Below are 23,282 nucleotides of genomic sequence, written 5' to 3' on the forward strand. Positions count from 1 at the left end.
TTCTAGATTCTTCGTCTTCCTGCTTATGAATAGGCTGGCAGTGTGTTTGGTTCCGCATGCCGCCCCATGGTACTCTGGGTGTTGTGCAGCATCCAGCCAGACAAACTTGCACATTTTTGGGCCAGTGCCCTTTTCTGTTTTTTGTTTCCATGTTGCATAACCAGAAGCAGCTCCGACAAACACCAACCACCACCGATGGACGGATATTGTCTCTGCCCACGTAGCCACTTTTTCCCTTCACGTACACACACACAAACACACAGTCTCACCTTATTTACCTACACACCGTCTCTTAAACAACACACCACTGCCTGCAAATTCATACATTGTACTGGGTACAAACATAAACATTGAAAGTTAAAATTCAACTAATACTGGATTTGTAAGGCTAATGCACATTCCTACATGGACAACGTTGTTTTTATTTAAGTCACTGTGACCATGATGTGCTCTGAGGAGGGACATAAATTACCTCTAAATAACCCCGAACCGTACTTATTGGCTAATACGTATATATTTATATGTGTGTGTGTGTGTGTGTGTGTGTGTGTGTGTGTGTGTGTTCAATAAGCTGATATAGACATGCAATGTCCCGCCCTTTGCAGTTGACTTTATTTTGGAGAAATTATACGGTAATCAAAGGCTGAGTTTCGCCATGAATTACAAATCTGTGGTTTGTCGAATTAAAAGATAATTGTTCATGTTGAGAACGTTTAGTTTTCTCGTAAAACTTTTGAAAAGTTGCGTAAGTGACTGATATAGAGAGTTTCAGGACAAAATACATCAGGTAAGAGAACGTTTGTATGCGGAACGTAGCTAAGTCTAGCTAGCTAGCGAGCCAAGGTAACGGTCGTGTTGGTGATGTAAATTGTGCGACACGAGAGATGTCGTCCACTGGACGGTTTAAAACAAAAAGTCAGGTTATTGTGAGAAAGCTACGACGTTCTTGACTTGCAAAATTATATTTTTTATCGATAAACATCATATCTGTAATTTATGGCACAGTTCTAACCAGTTCAAAATAATTCTTCTTTTTTTTCGCCATTGACTGCTGTATATGTTTTTTTCTGAAATAAGCTCCCATGCTGGATGATGGAAGGGGCGGGACTTCCTCTCTCTTTATTAGCTTAATGTATATAAAAGGCCCACCTATTTATTTCACACATGCGCGTCATTCATCGTCAGAGGTTCAAACATTATACTGAACTTTCACAAACCCTCATACTGTACAAACTGACCTCCAACCGGCTGAGCAGTAGAATGCAATTCCAATGAAAACATTTGACACGCTGTTCACCGTTACATGTGCTCACTCCAGGCTACTCTTGAATTGTTTAGGTTGTTGTTGTTGTTGTTGTTGTTGACGTTTGTTTGTTGCCCTTCCTGCCTGGCTCGTGTACGTGCCAGCAGTGGATTTGGCTACCAAGATGTTTCACGCTCTCTGACCTCGCCAGTCATAATGGCCCCTGTGTGTAAAGCGCCCAGTGGTTTATGTAACTGCTAATAGGGCCGTTGATTATACTGGAGCTTAGACTAAGGAGGACTGGATGGCTCTGTGGGACAGGGGGGCTTCTTTTTATGGGTACGGTATTGTTCTGCAGGGCCTGAGCCCCGAGTCATGGTTGTCTCCTCTCTCAGGCTTGAATTACCCCCAGTCCATGCAGACAAAGCTCTCGCTCTTCTGCCTTTATGTAACCTCTCACACAAATTACCCTTTTACAAAGTTATGGCGGGGACTACGGCATTGGTTTGGTTATTTCTAACCATAGATCGGTAATTCATGTGGAAATAAATTCTCAGAAAACCTTTTACACATCACATAGTCCAACAGCAATCGCTCTGTAATTGAAATAAAGTTTTGTGTTTTACTCTCTCTTTCTCTCCATGGCTGTAACTCAATTCACGTATTCTCCGATCCCCAGTCCAGTTCCATCAGAGCCGGTCTCTTCCCTCTGTCTTCTGGTTTCTTCCAGAACTTTTTGGCAGCTTGGCACGGGCCTGGCCTCCGTTCAGCACCAGGCTCTGTCCTCAGAATGACAACGAGTTGTATGTATTCTGGGAATGTTGAGGACACATCGCTTTGTCCATTAAAAAAAAAACATGCGGCGTGTAAAACAAAATATTTATTTATTTTTGGAGTATTTTGATAGAAAAGGGTGTCACAGCAGTCACAGCAGTCATATCAGCAGGGTGGAGCAGTTGGGGGCGAAACCGGCTATTGTTGTGTTGCTACATTTTGGCAGCTGTGGAATGCTGTGGATGACAATAAATGACACACAAAATGCCCGTATTAGCATCCTTGCCAAGCAGTCTCTAAAATATATTATTATTGTACCTTAATTTAAAAATAGTCTGTCTCCCCGAAAGCACTTGATTATCAACAATAATATCAGTATTTTGTATTCGTCCACACACAGAAACACATACTTTTCGGTCTGTCAATCTTCATTTTCCACAACAATGATGAAGCTGCGTTACTGGTTGCCTAATTGTTGTCTACTTAGGGTCTTTATTTGTTTATATCATAACAGAATAATTTATATTTGTTGTTTGTTTATAACTGCAATTCATTAAGAGTACATTATTTGTCATGTGATCAAGCCTACATGCTTTATCTATGTCTTAAAGAAAAATGAAGTTAGAAAAATGGAGTAAGTAACAGACATTTGCCTTCAAAGTTAGACGTGTCCCCATAACATTCTTTAAAAGCGATACAGGGTCACCGTGATCGTCACACATGTTCTGTCTTCCCGTTCAGCTGCAGATGACGTGATACTGTTGCCGGGTGTGTCATACAACTAGATAAGCATTCCAGCTCTAGATTGTCCACATGGATCAGCTGCTCAGCAGGTCGCGTCCCCTCAGCACATGCGTTACATGCAAAACGTGTGAGTGAGGAAGAAAGAGATATTGTAATGCGATCAAAATGGGCCATTGTTCTGTTCTGCAAGGCACATCTGTCTCAAAGCCATTCAATGAGATGCCACATGTTTTTTTTTCCGTTTTTTTTAACTGAACTCATTTGCACAAGCATCCCCTCACATCCACACATGAAAATGCATCTATTGTACATAATAGAAATGAACTAAATTGCCAGTGCAACTTAACTCACATTTTCTTAAAACTGGGAAGCAAATCCGATCCCAGATGTGTCTCTGAAGAAAAATGTCTACATTTAACTCTATTTGGAAAGAAAGTGTTAAGGGGGATATATTGGTGGAATATTAATAAAAATGTTTTCTTAGAATGTAATGAAAACAGGAAAATCGTTGTGTTTCAGTTAGTTTCCGATCTGCAACCTCACCACTTCCTACACATTAACCTTTTAAGTGGTGATGGAACAGAAAACATGAAATCTAACGAATGACATGTGCTGTCTTTGGGCAGTGTGAAATAAAATGTGTAATTACTCCAAATTTAATCCCAAAGATTGGACCATAGTGTCCAAGAAATCATATGTGACTTGAAAATATAATTATGAATATAATCTTATCACACATATAATGCATTTTCTCCATTAATTGTACTCGTAACGTGGAGCAAACATTCATTTCTGCCGATGTAATTGACGCCAGGTCACAGCTGTTCTTCCTGTCCCCTAATTTCTGCCCAGCTAACGCGACACTAATAAGGTAAAATGGCCCCCGGAGGCAAACAAACTTCATTTTCTTTTTTGCCCTTGAGCGTCAGTCACTTGTCAGGGCATGAGTACCCCCGCCCCCCTCCACCACCACCGCGCTCTTCTCTCTCACTGTCACTGCACAGCCAGTCTGCTATTTGAGACATGTTATGAAGACGCGACCAGTGAGTGCGTGAAGACGCCCTGAGTCACCCTGAAAGAGTATTCCTGGAGCGACGGGAACTGCCGGGGGCCACGCGGCCTCCTGAGGGGAATGAGAGCGGGGAAAAGAATGATTGTAATGCTTTCGTGTCTAAAAGGAACTCGAAAATTCTGATGACAAATGATTGACCGTCAAGCCATCTGTGAGAAGAATACCTGATGAGGATTTTAACTTTTATTAGTTACCGGATGCTGAACGTTTATTTATGGTTTCAGGAACAAATGTCACCAACTGTTCTTCAGTTCAAACCTGTTTACTTCATTCAAAAAAAGGTTACAACACTACACAAACTTGTTTTTACGCAGTAATTAGTTGTTACTAAATATTTACTCTCATTAACTGCCAGATGGGACGAGCTAAATTAACTAGCATGCTAGGTCAACTGACTCATTAGATATTTTCATCAAATAAGAAGCATCGATGGACACTTGATGGAAATTCTGTTCAGTAAACTGGAAAAACTTTAAATTACACAACTCACAAAATAAGAATATACACAAAACAGTCAACTAAACTAAATTACCAAACAAAGCTGGTGAGGTTAATCCCAAAAAAACACATATTTCTCCTTGTATGGCATATATGAATTAAACAAAGTCATACCGCCATTTTTGACATAGTTGGTAGTTGTGTTTAATAAACTTTAAACCCTTAAAATAGTCGGTGTCAGTAACAGTGACTTCCTGTTTACACAGTTGATTTCTTTTGATTATACAATGTTTTTCCAGTTTACAAGATATTCCGCTTCCACTCTCTTTTGCGATGTCAAGGCTTCGGGCTCAGACTTTTATGGCTGCATGACTGCCTCCATGTGTCACATCGATTTAGTACCGGGGTCAAACCTCCGTGTCACACACTTGCATTCCCACCCGAGCAAATTGGGTTTTTCCTTTTTCACAGAAGCATCCTTTTCCCTAAATCCTACCCCTCTCTTTCCTGGTCCCTGAACTCCTCCCGCTCTCTCATTAAGGCCTGTATTCATACTGCCTTCTCCCCCCCACATCCTCCTCTCCCTCCCATCGGCTGACAAAGTCTTTAGTAGCCCTTTCTCCTGCCTTACCCCCCACGCTCCCTGCTTTGCTCTCTCTCCCTAATTGGTTTGTACACTTATGGAAGTAATGGCTCCTCAAACACCACGATCTTAAAAACACAAAAGCTCTTATAAATAGTGTTTGTTGCAGTATTTGAATATGAATTTGCATATGTTTTGCATTTATTAGCTGTCCAAATGCAGTTGTGACAGTTTTCCTACATTAAATGTTGCTAATGAACCGTAAACAGGATTAAGCTTGAGAAATGACCGGCGTGGCCGTTGGCTGTGAGATTGCATGAACATCACCAGTGTTGGACATTTCTCGTCGGTGGATAAGTAACGCGGTGACGCAATCGTAGGTCATGTGTGCGCACATATGCACAGCTTTGGAATAGCAGCTTAGTGATCATCATATGACCGTGTGCTCTGTGTAATCTTGTTGTTTTTTTTTCTTTTTCCTTTTCGGGTGCAAGTTAGCTTTTACTGATCAGCAGAAGAAGACTTTCTTCTTTTTTTTCGTCGGGCAGTGGAAAGCAATTCATCAACGCGAAGCTGATTGGCTGCGACAATCAAACTGTGAGATAATTGAAAGGCGGGAATGGACAATCTTATTTTTTTTGCTCGCTCTGTGCCTGAACCGGTCACTGTTTTGGAGCGGAGCTGGCCTAGAAACTCGGACAGAAGAAAAGCCCCCCCATCCCCTCCTCCCTTCACAAAGCTTTCTCACAACCCCTCTTTCCTTTGCTCTCTCTCGCTTCGTCTCCCTCTCAGTGACAGCTCCCGGTGGGCTCCTTTTTTTTCTTCTTCTTTTTCTTCCTGTCTGCTCCCTTGCTTCCCTCACATCCGTCCTCTGAGTCTCTGCCTCTCTCTCTCTCTTCCCCCTCCTGAGGATTCTTATTCCCGGCGGACTCTTTGAACACTTAACTTCACAGTAAACTCTTCTTTTTAACCCCGCCGCCGTCCGGCCCCCCGCGAGCCTTCATCCGATTAACCGCCTCGTCTCTTGACACCCTGAACCCGCCTCAGACGGGGGACTCTTTTGCTCCCCGTCCTCTCACGAATGCCCCTCTGTCTGTGGGAGTTGTGCTTAGCGAAGCGCATGTGTGCGCTCCGTAGGCTCTCCGCCGAGGCGCGTCGTCGGCACTGAAGCGTGGTCGTGGGCTTTGAGGAGCGGCCGCTCTGAGAACCAGCGGCGCAACACACTCCCGAGACTCTGCAGCCCACAAAGTAGTCACAGTTCACAAGAACGGGAACAAGAACGCTCTATGGATTCTGGATATTCAACCCGGGCCACCGGTAGTTTCTGAGAGTCTCCACGTCTTCGCCGTCAAGCGGAGTTGGACTCAAGTGGACGTTGTTTGGGGGAAGCGTCCCGAGGGATGAGTTTCCTCCCGGGGCCGCGCTCTCCCCCTCTCCCCCTGGCTGTGGTCGTCTCCCCAGGGACACGCCAACAACAGATAGGCAGACCGAGCAAAAACCTCCCGTCAGAGCCGCGCGCACGCGTCTCCCCGCCATGGAGCTCATCCTCAACCTGGTGACCGCTGACACCTCTCCACTTCCTGCTCCCTCCAGCGTGAGTCTCCGCCTGGTCATCGCCTATGTCATCTTTTCATTCACCTCTTCGACGATTCGCGCACATGTCGTGAATCCAGCACCACGTACATGATATGTCTACTCTGCCTGTTTTTGTTTTTTTTAATTGGGTGTTTTAAGGTGTTGTTATGTTTTCTAACTAAACAGGATAAAAGGTGTTTCAGAACATGAAAGCCACAAAATCTCTGAGGAACGAAAAGGGTTTTGTCTTGAAATCATAGGGATTGAAAGCCTTAGAGGGGCCCGAGAAAAGCCTCTGTGTTTTCCTTTTTATATTACTATTTCTCTCTAGACCTGAACTCTCAGCTGACGTGTGTTTCTTTCTTTCGGATTTCAACCCAAAGGGCTTTTCAAACCCTCTGAATTCCTTAGGAAATGCACTGGCAGGCATTGGCTGCTCTGTGTGTGTGTGTGTGTGTGTGTGTGTGTGTGTGTGTGTGTGTATTTGTGTGTGTTGTGTATGATTAGTAGTGTGTGTTGTGCTTTGTGCTAATTCATGGGGTGAATGTGTAAACTGCCTCTTGTCCAGCATCACATGGAGTTATGCAATTTTCCATATCTGGTGACTGGGGCTCGTTGTTGCCACATTGGATTCCCCCTAAAAGCAACGCATTTAAAACTTTGTCTTATATGTGAATTTCCGCACAGTTTCATTTAGCATGCCTGTGTGGGAACTGAAACCATGAGGACGGGCGGGAAGAATAAAGGTTTCAGGTTAAATATCGAAGAGATTTGTCACACTCGTACATGTGTTTTACTACTAAGTGCAGCTAGACTCCCTCCATGGAAGCACATGTACTTCACTGCATGCTCACATTTTCTTTTATCTATTTATTAATAATAAAAGACGTCAGGATCACTACGTAATGCCAATTTCTGCTGTGACAACCGCTTTCTGATTGACTGCGGGGGTTAAAGATCGAACCGGCTAATCAGGAGTGTGAAGTTCAGCCGGTCCGAGATGATTGGCTTCGATGCCTCCCGAGTGATAAGGTCAGAGAGATACACAAGGTATAAAAGGAGAGAGGACGGCTGTAAAATTCAAAATGACTGTTTACGGGGGGGATGGGTCACAAACATTATTCAGGCGCAGCGCTAAGCGTTCACCTCCCGACCCCGATTCCTACGTCCACCATGGATCCGAGGTCCCGTCGCTCATTGATATTGCAACCTGTAGATAAGCCGGGTTGGAGAACCAGCACAGCCGGCCAGCCTACCGCCGCTCAGACTCTGATGTGCTCTACCCTTTTCCCATACTTCAGAGGGAATGCCGTGTAGAGCAGAGCAGATTTCCCCCCAGAAAGAATCCTCAAGTTGCGGTATCACCGTTGCATCTTTGACACAGGAAACACAAGCTGACATCACAGGAATGCGAGGCGTAACGACAAACAAGGTACTGCACTTTCGCACTTACAAATTAGCCGTGGCCACAGAGAGCGTTTTGTGTGTCTGATAGAAAGAAATATGTTTGTATTCAAAACAATCGCAGCTCAACTCAGTGCTGTGGTTTATAACTGCCGTGTTTACGCTAAATACTGTGTTTAAGATCATTATATAAGTTATAAGTCTTACAGCCCTTTGCCCTCTGGGGGATTGTTTCATTCTTAAACATGTGGTGTAGAATTCTTCATCTTTTAACAATAAGCAGCGGTCAAGGATGGAAATGGGGTTCAAATACCCCCTCGCCCTGAACATTCACCGCACCTGAATTCACCTTACGTAACAACAAAGTTCATTCAACGGGACTTAGATAAGTTAAACATGTCTGAAGCTTCCAGTTAAAAGAAATGAGAACTGATGAATTGCCCCCGAAATCTATCGGAACGAGTCTTCTGACGGCATCGGCCCATTTTCCCGCTCCGTGACCTACATTGAGCCGGCGGGAATTTTGAGACACACGTGTGTCCTGTGAGGCAGAGAGAGAGCGAGACGAGGCGGTACGAGATGTTCCCGTGGCGTGCATCTAATAATGCGTGATGCATATCTTCACATTAGCGCCGTGACGCTTGCTAAACTCCTGCTTGTGTAAGACGTACGGGCCCGCACGTCTGAGCGTTCAGGCTTTTCCCAGGCACTCTGGTGGATCCGAGGTAAGTCTGGGTTGCCCTCTCACGGCTCTAACTAGCTTTACTTGGATCAGAGGCCGTTGCACAACCCGGTCCACCAGCAGGCGGACCCAGTGTGTTGGGCACGGGGGTGGGGTGAGAACTGACTCTTTCCTGTGCGGATGCAGGAGGAGATGGGTTCTTTTTCGTTGTCTTTTCTGACTGATAAAGTCAAATCCCTCACCCTCTTAATTACAATCGCACACGCACATACACACACACAATCAGCTTCCCTCATTAGGCTACACCAGCTGCAGTGATGCAGTGCCTGTCGCTTCTGCTCCAGCGGCTCGGTTGTAACCGCTCGCAGAATCGGCCTAATCCTACAGCTCACCGTCTTTAATTACGCGCGCGATTAGCCGCGGAAAAACTCGACCGTTCGGGGACGTTAAACCGATCAATTTGTTTTTACCCTCCTTATCTGTAGCATCCGAACGCCGGGGAGAAGGAAGAGTCGCTCTGCTGAGCGAGAGTGTGCCGGCAGTATGGAAACAAGTGTCATAAATGTGCAGTTAGCGGTCATAAAAGACGCAAGCCGTTAAACAAGGAACACCCTCGTAAATCAACCGCCTGACAGAGCAGCTGTGCGGTTCCTCCCTGCTCAGAGAGAGTTCTGATCAGTGATTTGGTGCCAGTGTTCACAGATCACTGGGCATTCTTATCTGGCGTCTATCTGCTCTGTAGCGCAGGCTCCTCCAGTCCAAAGGGTTCAGCTGACACATCCTTTAGCCCTCCTTTATCTGCCGGATATCTTTAGTATGAGGGCACATATGTTTAATTATTCTGATAATGTAGTCATCTGTGACACCAGAGCACCCTCCCCTCCTTGTGGACTGTGCTCATATGGATAAAACGAGCACTTCATTCACGCTCGCCCCGCATGATGCTATTAATACCGTGTTGTTTATAGCGAGAGCCGACCAGGTGCCACTGTGGAACGTCACCTCTCCAGCAGGCTGTTCTAGTTCCCCCTGATTCATTTGATCGCCTCGGTTGCCCGTCAAGAGGATTTGATAATGCATAGACTCACCGCTCACTCAACAGTTGTTAGGTTATTGACTCGTGGCGGCTTTCTGGTAAACGCTGTCGTACGAGGATCAGAGTGATGCAAAAATGTTTCATTGCTTTAAGCCAAATGGCCTTAAAGAAAATGTAGATGAGTTGCCACATCTTGTTCTCACTCTACCTGAAGGAATGTGCCCTGAGAAAGTGTGTGTGTGTGTTTGTGTGTGTGTGTGTGTGTATAAAGGGATGTCAGACTGGTTTTTCTTACCCTTTCGAGCTCCTCTCTATCGGCACAGACGGAGAGGCTGGGAGTTGATGTAGTCTCACATCACATCAGGGCCCAGTCCGCCCTGAAGCCTCTTGTTTCTCAGGAGTTCACTTCACACTAAAACTCTGACTGTTGCCCTTTTCCTGCAAACATTGAACGCATCATTTTTCAATATATGGGAAAACAAACTGTGTCTTAGTTCATTCATTTGTTTGGTTGTTGTTAAAAGAGCTATTCTGAATGACAGGCTCTGGTACAACGGACAGCCATGGTAAAATAGCAGTTTACTCTTGTCGGTGGTTCAGGTGGAGCTTAAAGGGACAGTTCACCCCAAAATAAAAGAAATAACTATTTTTCCTTTTATCTGTAGTGCTGTTTATCTAGATTGAGTCGTCTAGTTTTTGCGATATCGGCAGTAGAGTAGGGATGTCTGCCTTCTCTGTAATATAATGGAACAATAGGAACTATACTTTCTACATTAAACGGCTCACAACAAGGTTTGGCAATTATCTTGATTATCTGAGTCTTTATTTAATGTATAAACTGATTAAGTATTTTGTATGTAAAGGTATTTACAACCGCTGTAAAATAAATGCAGCAACTATCATGACATTCCCTTGTGATTTTTTTTAGAGTAGAAATACCAATTAGCTTGTGGGACTACTCTAGTTTAGTACATATATACCTCATTGTCCTTGAACACAGTACTTGTGTATTATTGTAATTGTGGCAGTGATCGACATGGCCGTTGTAGTGTCTAATACCGGTTATTAAGAGTTGTTGTCGTTTTCTTTTTTTGTCTGTGAGTGTTTTCTCTCAGTACATCTATGACGGTAAAATGCTATTCCTGCTTCTGCTGAGGATGATTGACAGCTGCCCTCCGAGCAGCACAGAGGATGATGTCATCCCTTCAGCTGTGAGGGGAGGGGCGTGGCCGAGAGGGGAAGGGGGCGGGGCTCCTCGCCCTGCTCAGCTTACTGAGTTTCAGGTGCGCCTCAACTTTCACAACAAGCCCGGCGAGCTGCAGCGACAGCAGCGCGGCGACACTACCCGAGGAACCCGGCGCGAATCTCTGGCTTATCATTTTGACTAACTTATCTTATGAAAACACACAGCTCGTCTTCAGTGTGTGAGGGGAAAATGCACTGGGAACAATTCCTCCGTTTGACGAATGGGAAGGTGAGCCGCTCTCAGCGCGCGTCGCGACGGGAAGAGGAGTTATCAAGCGGTTGTTGGGGGTTCATTTCTCTTTGCTTTGTAAGAGTTTTTAGAGGAATCTTGACTCTGGAGTTCTGGTTTTGCTCCTCCTCAGAGGTTGTTGTTGTTGTTGTTGACTGCTTGTTAGTTAGTCATGCTGCTGGGCATGCAGGTGAGCTGCTGCCTTTGTTTCTGACCTGTTATGGTAATAACGGCACACCTGAGTGGTGCAAGGTGAATAACTGTCTCTCCCTGTGGTCCTTCCTGGATTTTTAAAAATATTTATTTTTTAAATCTGGGTGGCTTAAATCCCCTGAAGCTGCGCTGGGAAATTCAGCTGCTTATTTTGTGTGCATGCGAAGAATAATATAGGAGAATATTGTTCATTACAATCTCTCTCCAGCGCCGGTGTCACAGTGATCAGTGTGTTCTTTCCCACAGGCATTTGTGTGGAAAAATAAATCACATTTGTGATTGGAAGGAGCTGCAGGTTCATAATCTTCTCCGCTTGAGTTGATTTTGAATTTAGGAAACGAATGAAAACCTCATTTTAAATTGTTTCTTTGGTTTTTACTCAAACACTCTGTGGCTTTCTTGAGAAAATTAGGTCAGTGTCTGCACAACGCAGACAAATATTCTTAAATCTGTGAAACTAATATCCTGTCGGTCTTGACCTGCGTCGTCGCCCCCTGAATGAATAGAAGTGGAGAATGAGCCGATACTCTTTTCCTTCTGTTCCGGCTCCTTTTAACCAAAGAAAAATACTGTGGATTCACACTTATACACTGAAATATTGAGCTTTGTTGGGATGTACTTTTTTCATTTTCCTTTCTTCGAAAATAAATACAAAAATGACATCATGCATCTTCCTCTTTCGGGAAACTGACCGCAAGTGGCCTTTTGCAACGTTTCAATTTGCTCACCGTCTTGCCGATCGGCTGCAGAAGTCTTTTAGTTTTTAATGTGTCAGCAAAATGACTTTCAATATGCCCGTAACACTTTTTTTTATTTTCCTCTTCAATCCCTCCTATCCTCCTTTGCCACCTTACCCTACCCCCCTGTCCTTGTCCTTTTCTCCCTCTCCTCGTCTCCTCCCTCTCAGATCGACCGGCTGGAAGTGAGCGGCCTCGGCCAAACACCCCTGGCTGTGTCGTGCGGGGCCGACGGTTCGTTCCCGGGAGCCGAGGACAGCACCCCCGACCCTCAGCGCACCAAGCAGGCGATCGCCCAGCTGCAGCAGAAGATCCTCAAGCTCACCGAGCAGATCAAGATCGAGCAGACGGCCAGGGATGACAATGTCGCCGAGTACCTCAAACTGGCCAACAATGCAGACAAACAGCAAAGCACACGCATCAAACAGGTGAGATCTCTAAGAGCAGTCGTATATAGTTCAGGGAGAAAACCAATCCTTGTCTTGGATTATATTTGTAATGGGTTTATGTGACCTGTTGATTCACGTTGGGATGCATTCAAGTGGAGTGGGTCATTACAGTGTAATGGTTGTTCCCCCTCCCTCATCAAAACCCGCTCTATGGCCCTCAGGTTTTTGAGAAAAAGAACCAGAAGTCGGCGCAGAGCATCCAGCAGCTGCAGAGGAAGCTGGAGCACTACCGCCGGAAGCTGCGGGAAGTGGAGCACAACGGCATCCCGCGGCAGCCCAAGGATGTCCTGCGGGACATGCAGCAGGGCCTGAAGGACGTCGGCGCCAAGGTCACGGGCTTCAGCGAAGGCGTGGTGGACAGCGTGAAGGGAGGCCTCTCCAGCATCTCCCAGGCCACGCACTCTGCCGCCGGTGCCGTCGTCTCCAAACCGCGTGAGATCGCGTCGCTGATCCGCAACAAATTCGGCAGCGCCGACAACATCCCCTCGCTCAAGGACTCCCTGGACGACCCCTCGGCGGAAGAGGGCGTGACGGGGGCCGGGGGGCGCTCGCTCGGCAGCGCCGGCCACCACCTCCAGCCGAGCCCCAGGTACGGCAGCGAGGACGACTGCTCCAGCGCCACGTCGGGCTCGGCGGGGGCCAACAGCACCACGGGAGCTCCCGGGGGTCCGCCAAGCTCCAAGGGCAACACGCTGGAGAGGAGCCAGAGCTCCAGCCTGGACATGCTGCTGCAGGAGGTGCAGGAGCTGAGGGAGGGACAGGCGAGGCTGGAGGAGAACCTGGACAGTTTGAAGAGCCACTATCAGAGAGACTACACGGTCGTTATGCAAGCGCTGCAGGAGGAACGCTTCAGGTACAGAGAGAAGAACGGACGAGAGAGAGAGTGTGTGTCATACTTCCTGTTTAGCACATGGAAGTGTGACATTATTCTTTTTGGAAAGATACTCCTGAACACAATACCGATGAGTCATATTTCTGCAACTTGTCCTTCTCGTGAGCTCTTTTATCAAAGCTGTAGATAAAAACTAAACCTTGACCGGGACCTCCTATAGAGATTCAAGATGTTTTTATTGTCATATGCACAGATAACAGAGTTACTCTGTACAGTGAAATGCTGCGTCCTCCTAACACACAGAATTACAAAAAACTTAAGGTTTAACAAAATAAGGCACACAATACATAAGCATGAAGCATAAAGGTGCTGCTCTTGTACTCATCCTTTTGCCCATTGTCGCGTGCTTTATGCAGATTTTGAAGTGTTCCTGTGCTATTACAATGACTAACTCTCGCTCTGACAACTTGCTTTAGAACATTTCCACTGATTGAGATCTCACAAGCTTCTGTGGAGACACCTGCACAGTTCCTCCAAGCACTTTGATCTTTAAGATCTTATTTCGGCCCCTTTGTCCCAGCTCTCGTCTCCGGCTCAGACGTCTCTGTGCAGCTCTTGTTTTGGGTTTGTCTCTGGGCAGTTGGCTTTAAAAAACACACACGCATTCCTCCAGAATGTCCTGACAAGAGGGCATGGAGATTAAGAGAGCAGGACAATAGAGGGGAGGGGAGATGTGGTGGGCAGCTTACATAGCAAAAGAAACACGCGCATTTTTCTCCCTAAAATGTCCATAGCCGTCTGCGTTTTGTCCCATAAGACCGAAAAATAATAGCGGCCAGAACAGAATGACCACTAAGGAGCTTTTTCCAGCCTGCCCCCTGGGAATAATCATTCATAAACCAGTCTTGTTGCTCTATAGCTATTCAGGGACCTAATCCATCATCCCCATTATCAAGAAAAGCCTCAAATATTAGGTGTTTTTTTTATCTGCAGCCATGCTGATGATTAATTGTGTCTTATTTAAAATCAAAGACGCAGGTGTCACACTCTTGTAATAAAATTCCTGAACACCTTTGGGCTTTGGGAAAATGTGACGTTCTCCTCATCTCAATTTTCCAAAATGTTAATAGACCAAACAGAGGAGCGACACATCGAGAATATTCAGTAAAAATCTGTTAAAAAGGGGAAACAAACTCAGACGAACTTACACGGATTAAGTCCGATGTCTATTCTTGTCCTACGCTCTCCATCTTGCCAAAAATGTAGAGCCGTATAGATCGCCCTCCTCCTGCCGGTACCTCCCTCTATCCTCTCTCTCTCCCTCTGCTGACTCTCTCCGATTGGCCGGATGGATCGGCAGATGAGTAAGCGTGCCCTAATCTTGTCAGGGCGAGTCATCAGTTCAGTCGGGTGTCGTGTGGTCAGATGCTGCTAATTTCTGAGCTAATGATGCCGCGGACTCACCCGTGTGTGTTTTTGTCTGTGTGTGTGTGTGTGTGCGCCCTCAGGTGTGAACGCCTGGAGGAGCAGCTGAACGACTTGACAGAGCTTCACCAGAACGAGATCCTCAACCTGAAGCAGGAGCTGGCCAGCATGGAGGAGAAGATCGCCTACCAGTCCTACGAGAGAGCCCGAGACATACAGGTCCGTCCTCCCCGGGCCGACGCCTCGGACATAAATGAACGGCTGGCAAAAAAGAAAAAAAAAGCCTTTCGGTCGAAATCATTGTACTTTTTTAAATTGGCTGCTTAAAAAAAAAAAAAAACAGTCTGCTGTACAAATGAAGTGTCAGAAAGTGATGATAAGAACGTTGAGAGGATGGAGTGTTCAATTAAATGGCTCCGGCCTTCTCTTCTGAGCTGCTGAGTCACTGCAAGCGGTTACGTGACTCCTGATAAACACACACACACACACACACACACACACACACACACACACACACACACAACCTCATTGCATTTCACACGGCAACGCACGAACATTTCGCACCCTGCCTACAGACATTTTACCGACGCAAAAAGCCGCCAAGTGCCGCGTTCAACGAACATTAGTTTTCATCCACATGTGGTAGTTTTTATTTTAAAAATGTCAGAAGTCATATTTTCACAGAGATGCTTTTAGTTCCTTAATACCACTTAATAACGGGGGTGTTGTCACTTAATGCCGGCTCCCGCCAGCCAATAATCGCCACCTTTTAGCACGCTCAACAACTGCTCCCGGGTTTAACCAGTTAGCTCCCGATAAATATGATGAATGTTTGAGTTTCAATCCTTTACATTACGGTTTAAAGGATCTCCAGTCGTGTCCATTCAGAGGTCTTGCGACAGGCGAGTGCTGAAGGGAGCTCAGCCGTCTTTAATTTGCTTTTGTAAGTAGTGCTAAGCTAATTACGTCCGCTCAGACTGGACAACAAGTTCAAGGTAGTCACACACGTACACACACACACACACACACACACACACACGCCTTCCAGCAGCTCCAGGCATTATCTCATTTGTCCATATTGACACTGCAAACAGGAAGACAGACATCGTGTTTTCTTCACGACACGAGCATTTCCTTGTCATTGACTTGCGCTCCATCCTTACCCGCCGTCGTCTGTCACGGCTTTCCGGTTTGTGTGTTTTTTTTATTTTTGCGTCTGCCTGCATCGAATCTATTTACGGTTCCAAGTTGCCCCTTGGCTGCAGTTCTCGTGCCTGCCAGCAGGGGGCGGTAAAGACCCATAAAACACACACTTTGTGGCCACGCTTGTTAGGGACACGAAGTCTAACGCAACCCAAATACACACAAACATTCTACCTGAACTAAGATGATAGGAAGTGTTTCATAAGTAATATTAGGAACATATTTTGATATAATAAAGTACATTACATTACATTTTGCAACTTACAATAAGTACATTCAACCATGAGTACAAACCCATGAGAACCAGAAAGTACAAATTCTTCAAGAAAGTTAAACTGCAAAGTGCTACTTTCTTCATTCAAGGTGGTAGTAAAGTAAAGTGGCCGCTGCGTGTGTTGTGGCTTTCCTCCTCTGGACTCTAAGGTGACTTCTCTGACAGATTGTTCTTTTGTTTTTCCTCTGCAGGAGGCGTTGGAGGCGTGCCAGACCCGGATCTCTAAGATGGAGCTCCAGCAGCAGCAGCAGCAGGTGGTGCAGCTGGAGGGGCTGGAGAACGCCACGGCCCGGACGCTGCTGGGGAAACTCATCAACGTGCTGCTCGCCCTCATGGCCGTCCTCCTGGTCTTTGTCTCCACCGTGGCCAACTGCGTGGTCCCGCTGATGAAGACGCGCTCGCGCACCCTCTCCACCCTGCTCCTCTTCCTCCTGCTGGCCTTCCTGTGGAGGAACTGGGACGCCCTCTCCGGGTTCACGCACCGCGCCCTGCGGCCGCCGGGATGAATCCGGCGAGCCGGCGCCGTGTTTTTTTTTTGTTGTCGCGTGGGTGCGTGACACCGGGTGATGTAACTTTTGCTGCAATCGCGCAGGAAGTTTGAAGAGCGCGGCCGCCGTTCTAACGGCCCGGGCCCGCTGAAATATTCAGCCGAGCGCTTTTAGGAAACGCGGCATCGAGGAAGCCGCGGCCGCGGCGGAGCGAAGCCGAGGACACTCGTGACTTTTAAGGAAAGGACGAGACTGTTTACATTTTCTGAAAAATGAACTGTCGTGTCGCTGTCCCTCAGAACGCAGCGGCGTACTGTGTTCTTTTGTCCTTTTTACGAGTTTAATCAACTGTAATGTAATTATTTCTCATAATATTTTTTATTGTCGTTATTTTATTCAGCGCCATGTAGCATTGTAGCATCGCCGCTACACGACGGGGACGCGCAGTCAGGAAACCGGGCCGGCGATTTGCTCCAAAGGCCCCGGCCCAACTGTAGAGACGGGCCGACGCGACGATGTGGTTGATTTGATTTATTTTTTTTAGGGACAGAACTCTCCTCCAGCTGTGATTTTGGTGGATTTGAACCGAGGCTGAAAACCTTCCTCCTTTTTCTTGCTGTGATGAAATTTTTGTTCATACAGAACATTTGTGAAAGGACCGACCTCGTGACCTTCAATTATGAGAGTCGTGGCGACCCAGAGACTTTTTTTGTGCTTCCTCACCACTTCTAATCACGTGCTTTTACTTATATTTTCTTTTTTTAAAAATTAAAACAAGAAAAACTGTTTCATAAGGAAGATCACAACTGAAACACAAAGACAGAACGGGGCCGGCGGAGAGGAAAAAGCTCACCATAGAAACGGCGCACAAACACACAGACAACATCTGGTTATTGTTACGCGTCTGCCATGTTTGGAACGGTTAAAATACAACACTGAGAAAAATCACTGGAACCAGTTTTGTGTTGTCTTTTTTTTTTTAAATGACAAAGGGCCATTGTCTGAGTAAAATCAATTTGCCGGGATAATTGTCTCCCCGCCGCTGAGCCATGTTTGGTGAGATCAGATCAGGAAAGACAGAGCGCTGGTGCTCGTCCAGCTCCATCGCAGCTAGAGCAGGAACGCTGCTGCTCTACATCCACGCGTCCTCTCCTCCAGCACCACACTCATATTGTCTCTTCTCTGGCCCCGCCCCTTTTCTTTTTCTACGAGCGCGCCGCCGTCCTCGCGGTGGCAACCACCCCAGTGCCAAAACCTTCCCGAGCCTCAGAGGGTCTGAGCTGAGGCGAGAGGAAGAGGAGGTTGTTCCTCTTTGCAGGTGTTTGCTTCAACTCAGATATTTTCATGAATGTCAAGGATGTATCCTTATTTAATTTTTTTTGCAAAGGAGGGAAAAACATCTATTAAAGAATCTGAACATGAACTTGAATCCAGGTCTTCAGAGTACAGTCCCTCAGCTGGCGGCGTCCAGTCTATTGTTCTTTCTTTCTCATTAAAGTCAAGGACACAACAAACAGTCCATTGAGAAGCAGATCCCCCCCAACAGGTGTCGGGATCTTTTTTTTTTAGCTGCACTTCAGATGAGTTGTAAGTCAGGCGGAGGCTCCAGGGACCCTTTTTCGTTTTTGATGGAGACTTTGAAAAGGCTGTCAGTCTGAAGACAGACGGCCTCGGGAGGGGACTCGGGGAGTTGACTCGGGTCGGGATCACTGTCACGCTCGTCTGAAGAGAAACCCCGCTGAGACGGACTCGCTCCATTTCTTGTCAAAGCGTTGATTAACTGCATTCGTCTCAAAGTGGAACGAGCAATTTTGAAGTGGTGGATTTTATTGATTCTGCTTCCATCTTGCAGCGGATCAGCTGAGGAAAGGGGCAGACCCTTGACCTCAGCTCGACCTTGAAGTAACACCTAATGATGTCTGGAGAGGGAACGGGGAGGAGGGTGTTGTGTGCTGAACCACTCCAGTGCCTTCTGATGTCCTTTTGTAAGTGTGGAATAAATAAAAAAGCATTCCCCAACTAACTCAAGAGCGTCACTCTTTCTTCAAAGTGGCTTCTTTTAGTGTGTGTGTGTGTTGTTGTGGATGGTTCTCTGCTTTAGGGGTCATGTAGTTTAAAATGGTTATTTCCAGGACAGGAAAAGTCCTTGAAAATAATAAAATCCCAAAAGTGTTGGAAAAGTCATGTGAATATGTTATACATATTCATATTCTGACGCTCCTCACACGTCTCCTTCATGAACGTCACCTCATGCAGGTTCCTCGTGTCGCCACCAGGTGGAGATATCTCGCCTTGTATGCTCTCCTCGTCTCCTCGTCTCCTCCACATGACTGAGAGTCCGTGTTGAGGGTGTGAACGGTCCTGAGGTGGAGGTCTGAACACGAGGAGGTGTTGCACCTTATCAGGAAGGAAACAGGTTGGGTGGGAGGGAGGGCCCCTTCAACCGCAGCCAGAGTGGTGGGCGACTAGGACAATATTTTCATTACACACACACACGCACACACACACACACTTTATTCTACTCACACACATTTAGATTAATTCGGCTGGATGTCGCTTGATTGAGCAGCTCTCGGTCACACCTCGCCCGCTGGTATCTGATGCGGGCAGCTTTGGCCCCGCACCGAGCCTTATCCCCGCAGGAACTCGTGTGCGCGTCCCGGGGGGAGGAGGGGGGGGGGGGCTCTCGGTGGCTCAGTCATTGTGTGTGCTGTGTTCCGTTTTTTTGGCACAAGGTGAGGTAGTGGAGGGGGGGGGGGGGGGTCATTATGTTGCACTTTATCAGCGCGCTTTCCTCCTCTTTTTTTTTACTCCGCCAGATTTGATGCGCGTGGCTGTGCGCCAAGGTAAACACGGGGCGCACTTATCTGCCCCACTGAGGGCTGCAAGTGGCGGCGAGAGAGGAGAGAGTGAGTTTACCCCCCCCCCCCCACCCCCTTCCCCCCATTCAGAGGAGTCCACACAGCAAACAAGCCCATCGATTGCGCACGATTTAGCATCGACTTTAATTATTGCATCCACAGATAACACACTGCGCGCCCGCGAGCTGATTTATGCAGTGTGCCTGACACATCCGCGGTCATTCATTTCTATTCAGAGATGTGAGCATATGCACACGACCATCCAGAGAGAGAGAGAGAGAGAAAAAAAAATGCTAACCATATTCGTCCATTTCTGAGTGTGGGTGTGGGGGGGCGCATGTGTTGCGCTTGAATATTTATGAGGTAAAGAGCGCAAGAAAGCAGCGATGGATGGATTTGGCTGTCAAAAACCGGAAAGGTGCGCTATAGTGTGCCCATCTGGTAGCACTTTCACGCCGCTTACCGTGCCGTATGTGCCCCCCCCCCCCCCCCAAAAAAAACGGAGCCCTCCGGATCTGCAGAACTAATCTGGGAGCAGAGGGAGAGTGGAGCGCAGGAGGTGGGACGGTGACCTGTCATTAACCCCAAAAGACGAGCGGAACCACGCTGGGGAGGGGGCACACACACACACACACACACACACACACACACACACACACACACACACACACACAAACACACTCATCAAGTGGGCCATGAAAGCAACAGTACAGGCTTCATGGTCACTATCCGGCTTCATATGGCGGGATGAGCTCACATGAGAACACACACGGGTTCATGTTTAACATTCAGTGAATATGAGCCTCGTCATATTTTATCTTGTAGTGGTAAAAAAAAAAAAAAAGTGCAGATCAGGTCAAATTAGCTCCAAAAATGATGCATCTCATTATTGTACAATTGTAAATGGAGATGGCATTACACTCTTTCCCACTGTTACCAGTAGATTTGACTTAAATGTGTACTATATTCATGACTAAATTGTTGAATAACCCCCCCCCCCCCCCCCCCCGCCCCGCCCTCCCGCCCCAAAAAAGTTTGATCACCTCCGTGCTGACAAGGCAACGTCCAGAAATTGCGCATCCAACAAATGAACAAATATCTACGTGTCTCTATTGTTACAAAGAGACATTTAAATCCACAACAAATATAAAAATAAACCCCTCTCAAAGAGGTGTTGTGGCTCTCGTGCGCCTCGGGAGCGGCTGCTGAGCTGCGCGGTGGGAAGAGAGGGACAGGGGAGGAAGCACGACTCGCTTATCGCGTCATTCTGGGTTCAGGCGCTGAGCAGGAAACAGCCTTTTCCTCCTCGGGATTGTCGCAGTGTCGGAACAAACACCACTATTCCGTCTTTGCTCAATGCACCCCTCGGCACAGAGCACGCGGAAGCCGGTCAGAAGGAAAAATGCCTCCTTCGGTAGCGAGAGCCGTCCTGCCGCTGCTGCTGCTGCTCGGCGCCCTGGCTCTGGAGACGCGCCGGAGCGCCAGCGCGCTGCGCGTCCAACAGGCGTTCGCGTCTCCAAACCGGACCAATAACTTCGCGGTGGACCCGGTGTCCCGCACCGTCTACCTGGCCACCGTCAACACCGTGTACCAGCTGAACGGCACGCTGAGCGTCGAGGTGGAGAAGAGCACCGGCCCGGTGGAGGACAACCTGTTGTGCCACGCGCCGCAGCTGCCCCAGGCTCCGTGCGAGCATCCCAAAGCCCTCACGGACAACCACAACAAGCTGCTGACGCTGGACCGGGACCAAGGGGTGGTGGTGGTGTGCGGCTCCGTGTACCAGGGCTTCTGCGAGCTGCGGAAGATGGGCAATATCTCGGAGATCGCGGTGGAGTTCCCGCACCAGGGCGAGAAGACGGTTTTCCCCAGCATGCTCAACATCGCCGCCAATCACCCGAACGCCTCCACGGTGGGGCTCATCTTCAAGAGCCACGGGGGCAGCACCCGGCTCCTGGTCGGGGCCACGTACACCGGGGCCGGCACCCAGTTTTTCCCCAAAAACCACAGCAAAGAGGACCTGCGCTTTGAGAACACCCCGGAGATCGCCATCCGCTCTTTGGACATCAAGGACCTGTCCCGGCTGTTCACCTATGACATCAACCCCTCGGAGGACAACGTGTTCAAGATCAAACAAGACGTCAAGACCAAGAACAAGCTGAACTTCGTGCACGCGTTCCTGCAGAAGACGTATTCCTACATCGCCTTCAACAACGACGCGAAGATGGGCCACAAGGAGAGCCAGCCCAACAGCATCCTGGCCCGCATCTGCCTGGACACGGAGAACCCGCGGAAGCCCAGCGGGCCGGAGAGCCGGAAGCTCACGGAGTCCTACATCCAGATGCCGCTGCAGTGTGGATTTAACGGGAACATCTACAACCGGCTGCTGTCCGTTTACCCCGCGGAGATCCAGGCGGAGGGCGGCGGCTCGGAGCCCTACCTGTTCGGGGTGTTCGCCAAGGCGGACCGGAAGTCCGCCCTGTGCGCCTTCAAGTTCGGGGACATCGACGAGGAGATCCGCCAGGGCCGCCGCAGCTGCTCCAACTCGCCCAGCAGCGACGTGCAGGTGCTGGACAGCGTCATCCAGGGCTCCGGCGCGGCCTGCGTCCAGAAGGGGAACCTGGTGGTAAGCGCGCGGATTCACACGGAGATGTTGGCTTGAAAACACGCGCGTGTTTGGTTGGATGCCACGTGGTCGTGTTGTGACATTTTTCTATATATAGTTTCTATATTTATTTTTTACATTTTATCAAGTGACAGTGGACGTAAGAGTTGAATTTGACAGAAACAGTTATTGACAAATTGAGGCAGTTTTAACTCAGCACCTTGACGATGGAGATGACAGATACATTGTTCTCCACTTTTTTGATTTCATATCATCAGAATCAGAACCATTTATTTGCAGGTATGTTACACATATGATGAATTTGTGTTGGCAGGTGGTGCATACATCACACAAACAGTCAACACAGTGCAATAGAAACATATTCCATTCACACTAGAGTATGAAATGTAAAATAAAGTGCACAGACACACAGATAACAGTACTGTAAACACGTATATGCATTATTTTATGAATGGTATTGGATAAAACGATGGATGCATCCTCAGTGGACAAATAATGCAGAGCGGTTACTAATAAACCTGCAATGATCCCGCGTGCCGTCGATGGAGACCTCCAGCATATACACGCTCATATCTGCTGCATCTCTCACGGTTTTCCAGCTATCCTCTTTCGCCCCCGAGGCTCATGACTCGGAGACAGAGAGGGAGAGAGGAAGAGAGAGAAAGAGAGAGAGAGAGAGGCTCTCCGGTGTCACGAGTAGAGGTCATGATAGCTGGAAAAGACGCTGTCGAGCCGCGCTGGGGGTTATGGGAAAGGGTGAGCCTCCACTGGCACCCGGCAGCTCCCTGTCTTATCAAATATGAAAAGAGGAAAAGGGCTAAATAGCCTTCCTTGTTTTTCCACTTCAACCTCAGACATGTCCCTTTTTATCGAGTGTGTGCTGGTAACTATAACTGAACCACAGTTTAAGCACAACATTAGCGAATAAAAGGCCGGCTTTGTCGTAAATGCGCTGAATGTTATCTCGCTTTTATGCTTTCCGCTCCAATCAAAAAGAAGAAAAAAGAAAGCATATTTGCCCCGAAGGAAACTTTTACCCTTCATGTCGGTCCGTGTCTTGAGCTTTTTGCACGGTGCGTAAGAGGAATGCCGCGAAATTCCGGCTTTTTTCTTCCCTCCGTTGTGGTCGACCAGACAGACGGGCGATGAGGT

At 47.6% G+C, this 23,282-nt stretch overlaps 2 protein-coding genes across 9 annotated transcripts in view; both read left to right on the forward strand.

The window, feature by feature from the left end:
• tmcc1a (transmembrane and coiled-coil domain family 1a) overlaps positions 1-18,669 on the forward strand; it is a 43,876-nt gene extending 25,207 nt beyond the window's left edge. For 4 of the 8 annotated variants that reach the window (XM_068597359.1, XM_068597361.1, XM_068597360.1 and 1 more), the window contains 4 exons: positions 12,146-12,403; positions 12,586-13,277; positions 14,765-14,900; positions 16,350-18,669. In XM_068597359.1, coding sequence (XP_068453460.1) covers positions 12,146-12,403; positions 12,586-13,277; positions 14,765-14,900; positions 16,350-16,664 — 1,401 coding nt within the window. In that variant the 3' untranslated portion in view covers positions 16,665-18,669. Of the gene's footprint in view, positions 1-5,089; positions 6,449-7,730; positions 7,862-12,145; positions 12,404-12,585; positions 13,278-14,764; positions 14,901-16,349 lie in introns of those variants that run through there. The other 4 variants (XM_068597362.1, XM_068597363.1, XM_068597364.1 and 1 more) reach the window with 2 other exon arrangements.
• A 2,118-nt stretch (positions 18,670-20,787) lies between these two features.
• Positions 20,788-23,282, forward strand: part of plxnd1 (plexin D1) — a 70,435-nt gene continuing 67,940 nt past the window's right edge. Inside the window, exon 1 of the mRNA XM_068597184.1 lies at positions 20,788-22,130. Within this exon, the coding sequence (XP_068453285.1) occupies positions 20,910-22,130 (1,221 nt within the window). The 5' untranslated portion in view covers positions 20,788-20,909. The remainder of the gene's footprint in view (positions 22,131-23,282) is intronic.

This window comes from Clinocottus analis, unplaced genomic scaffold (assembly GCF_023055335.1).
Source record: "Clinocottus analis isolate CAN_PGR_092001 unplaced genomic scaffold, fCliAna1.0.p SCAF_4, whole genome shotgun sequence".
NCBI classification, from domain to species: domain Eukaryota; kingdom Metazoa; phylum Chordata; class Actinopteri; order Perciformes; family Cottidae; genus Clinocottus; species Clinocottus analis.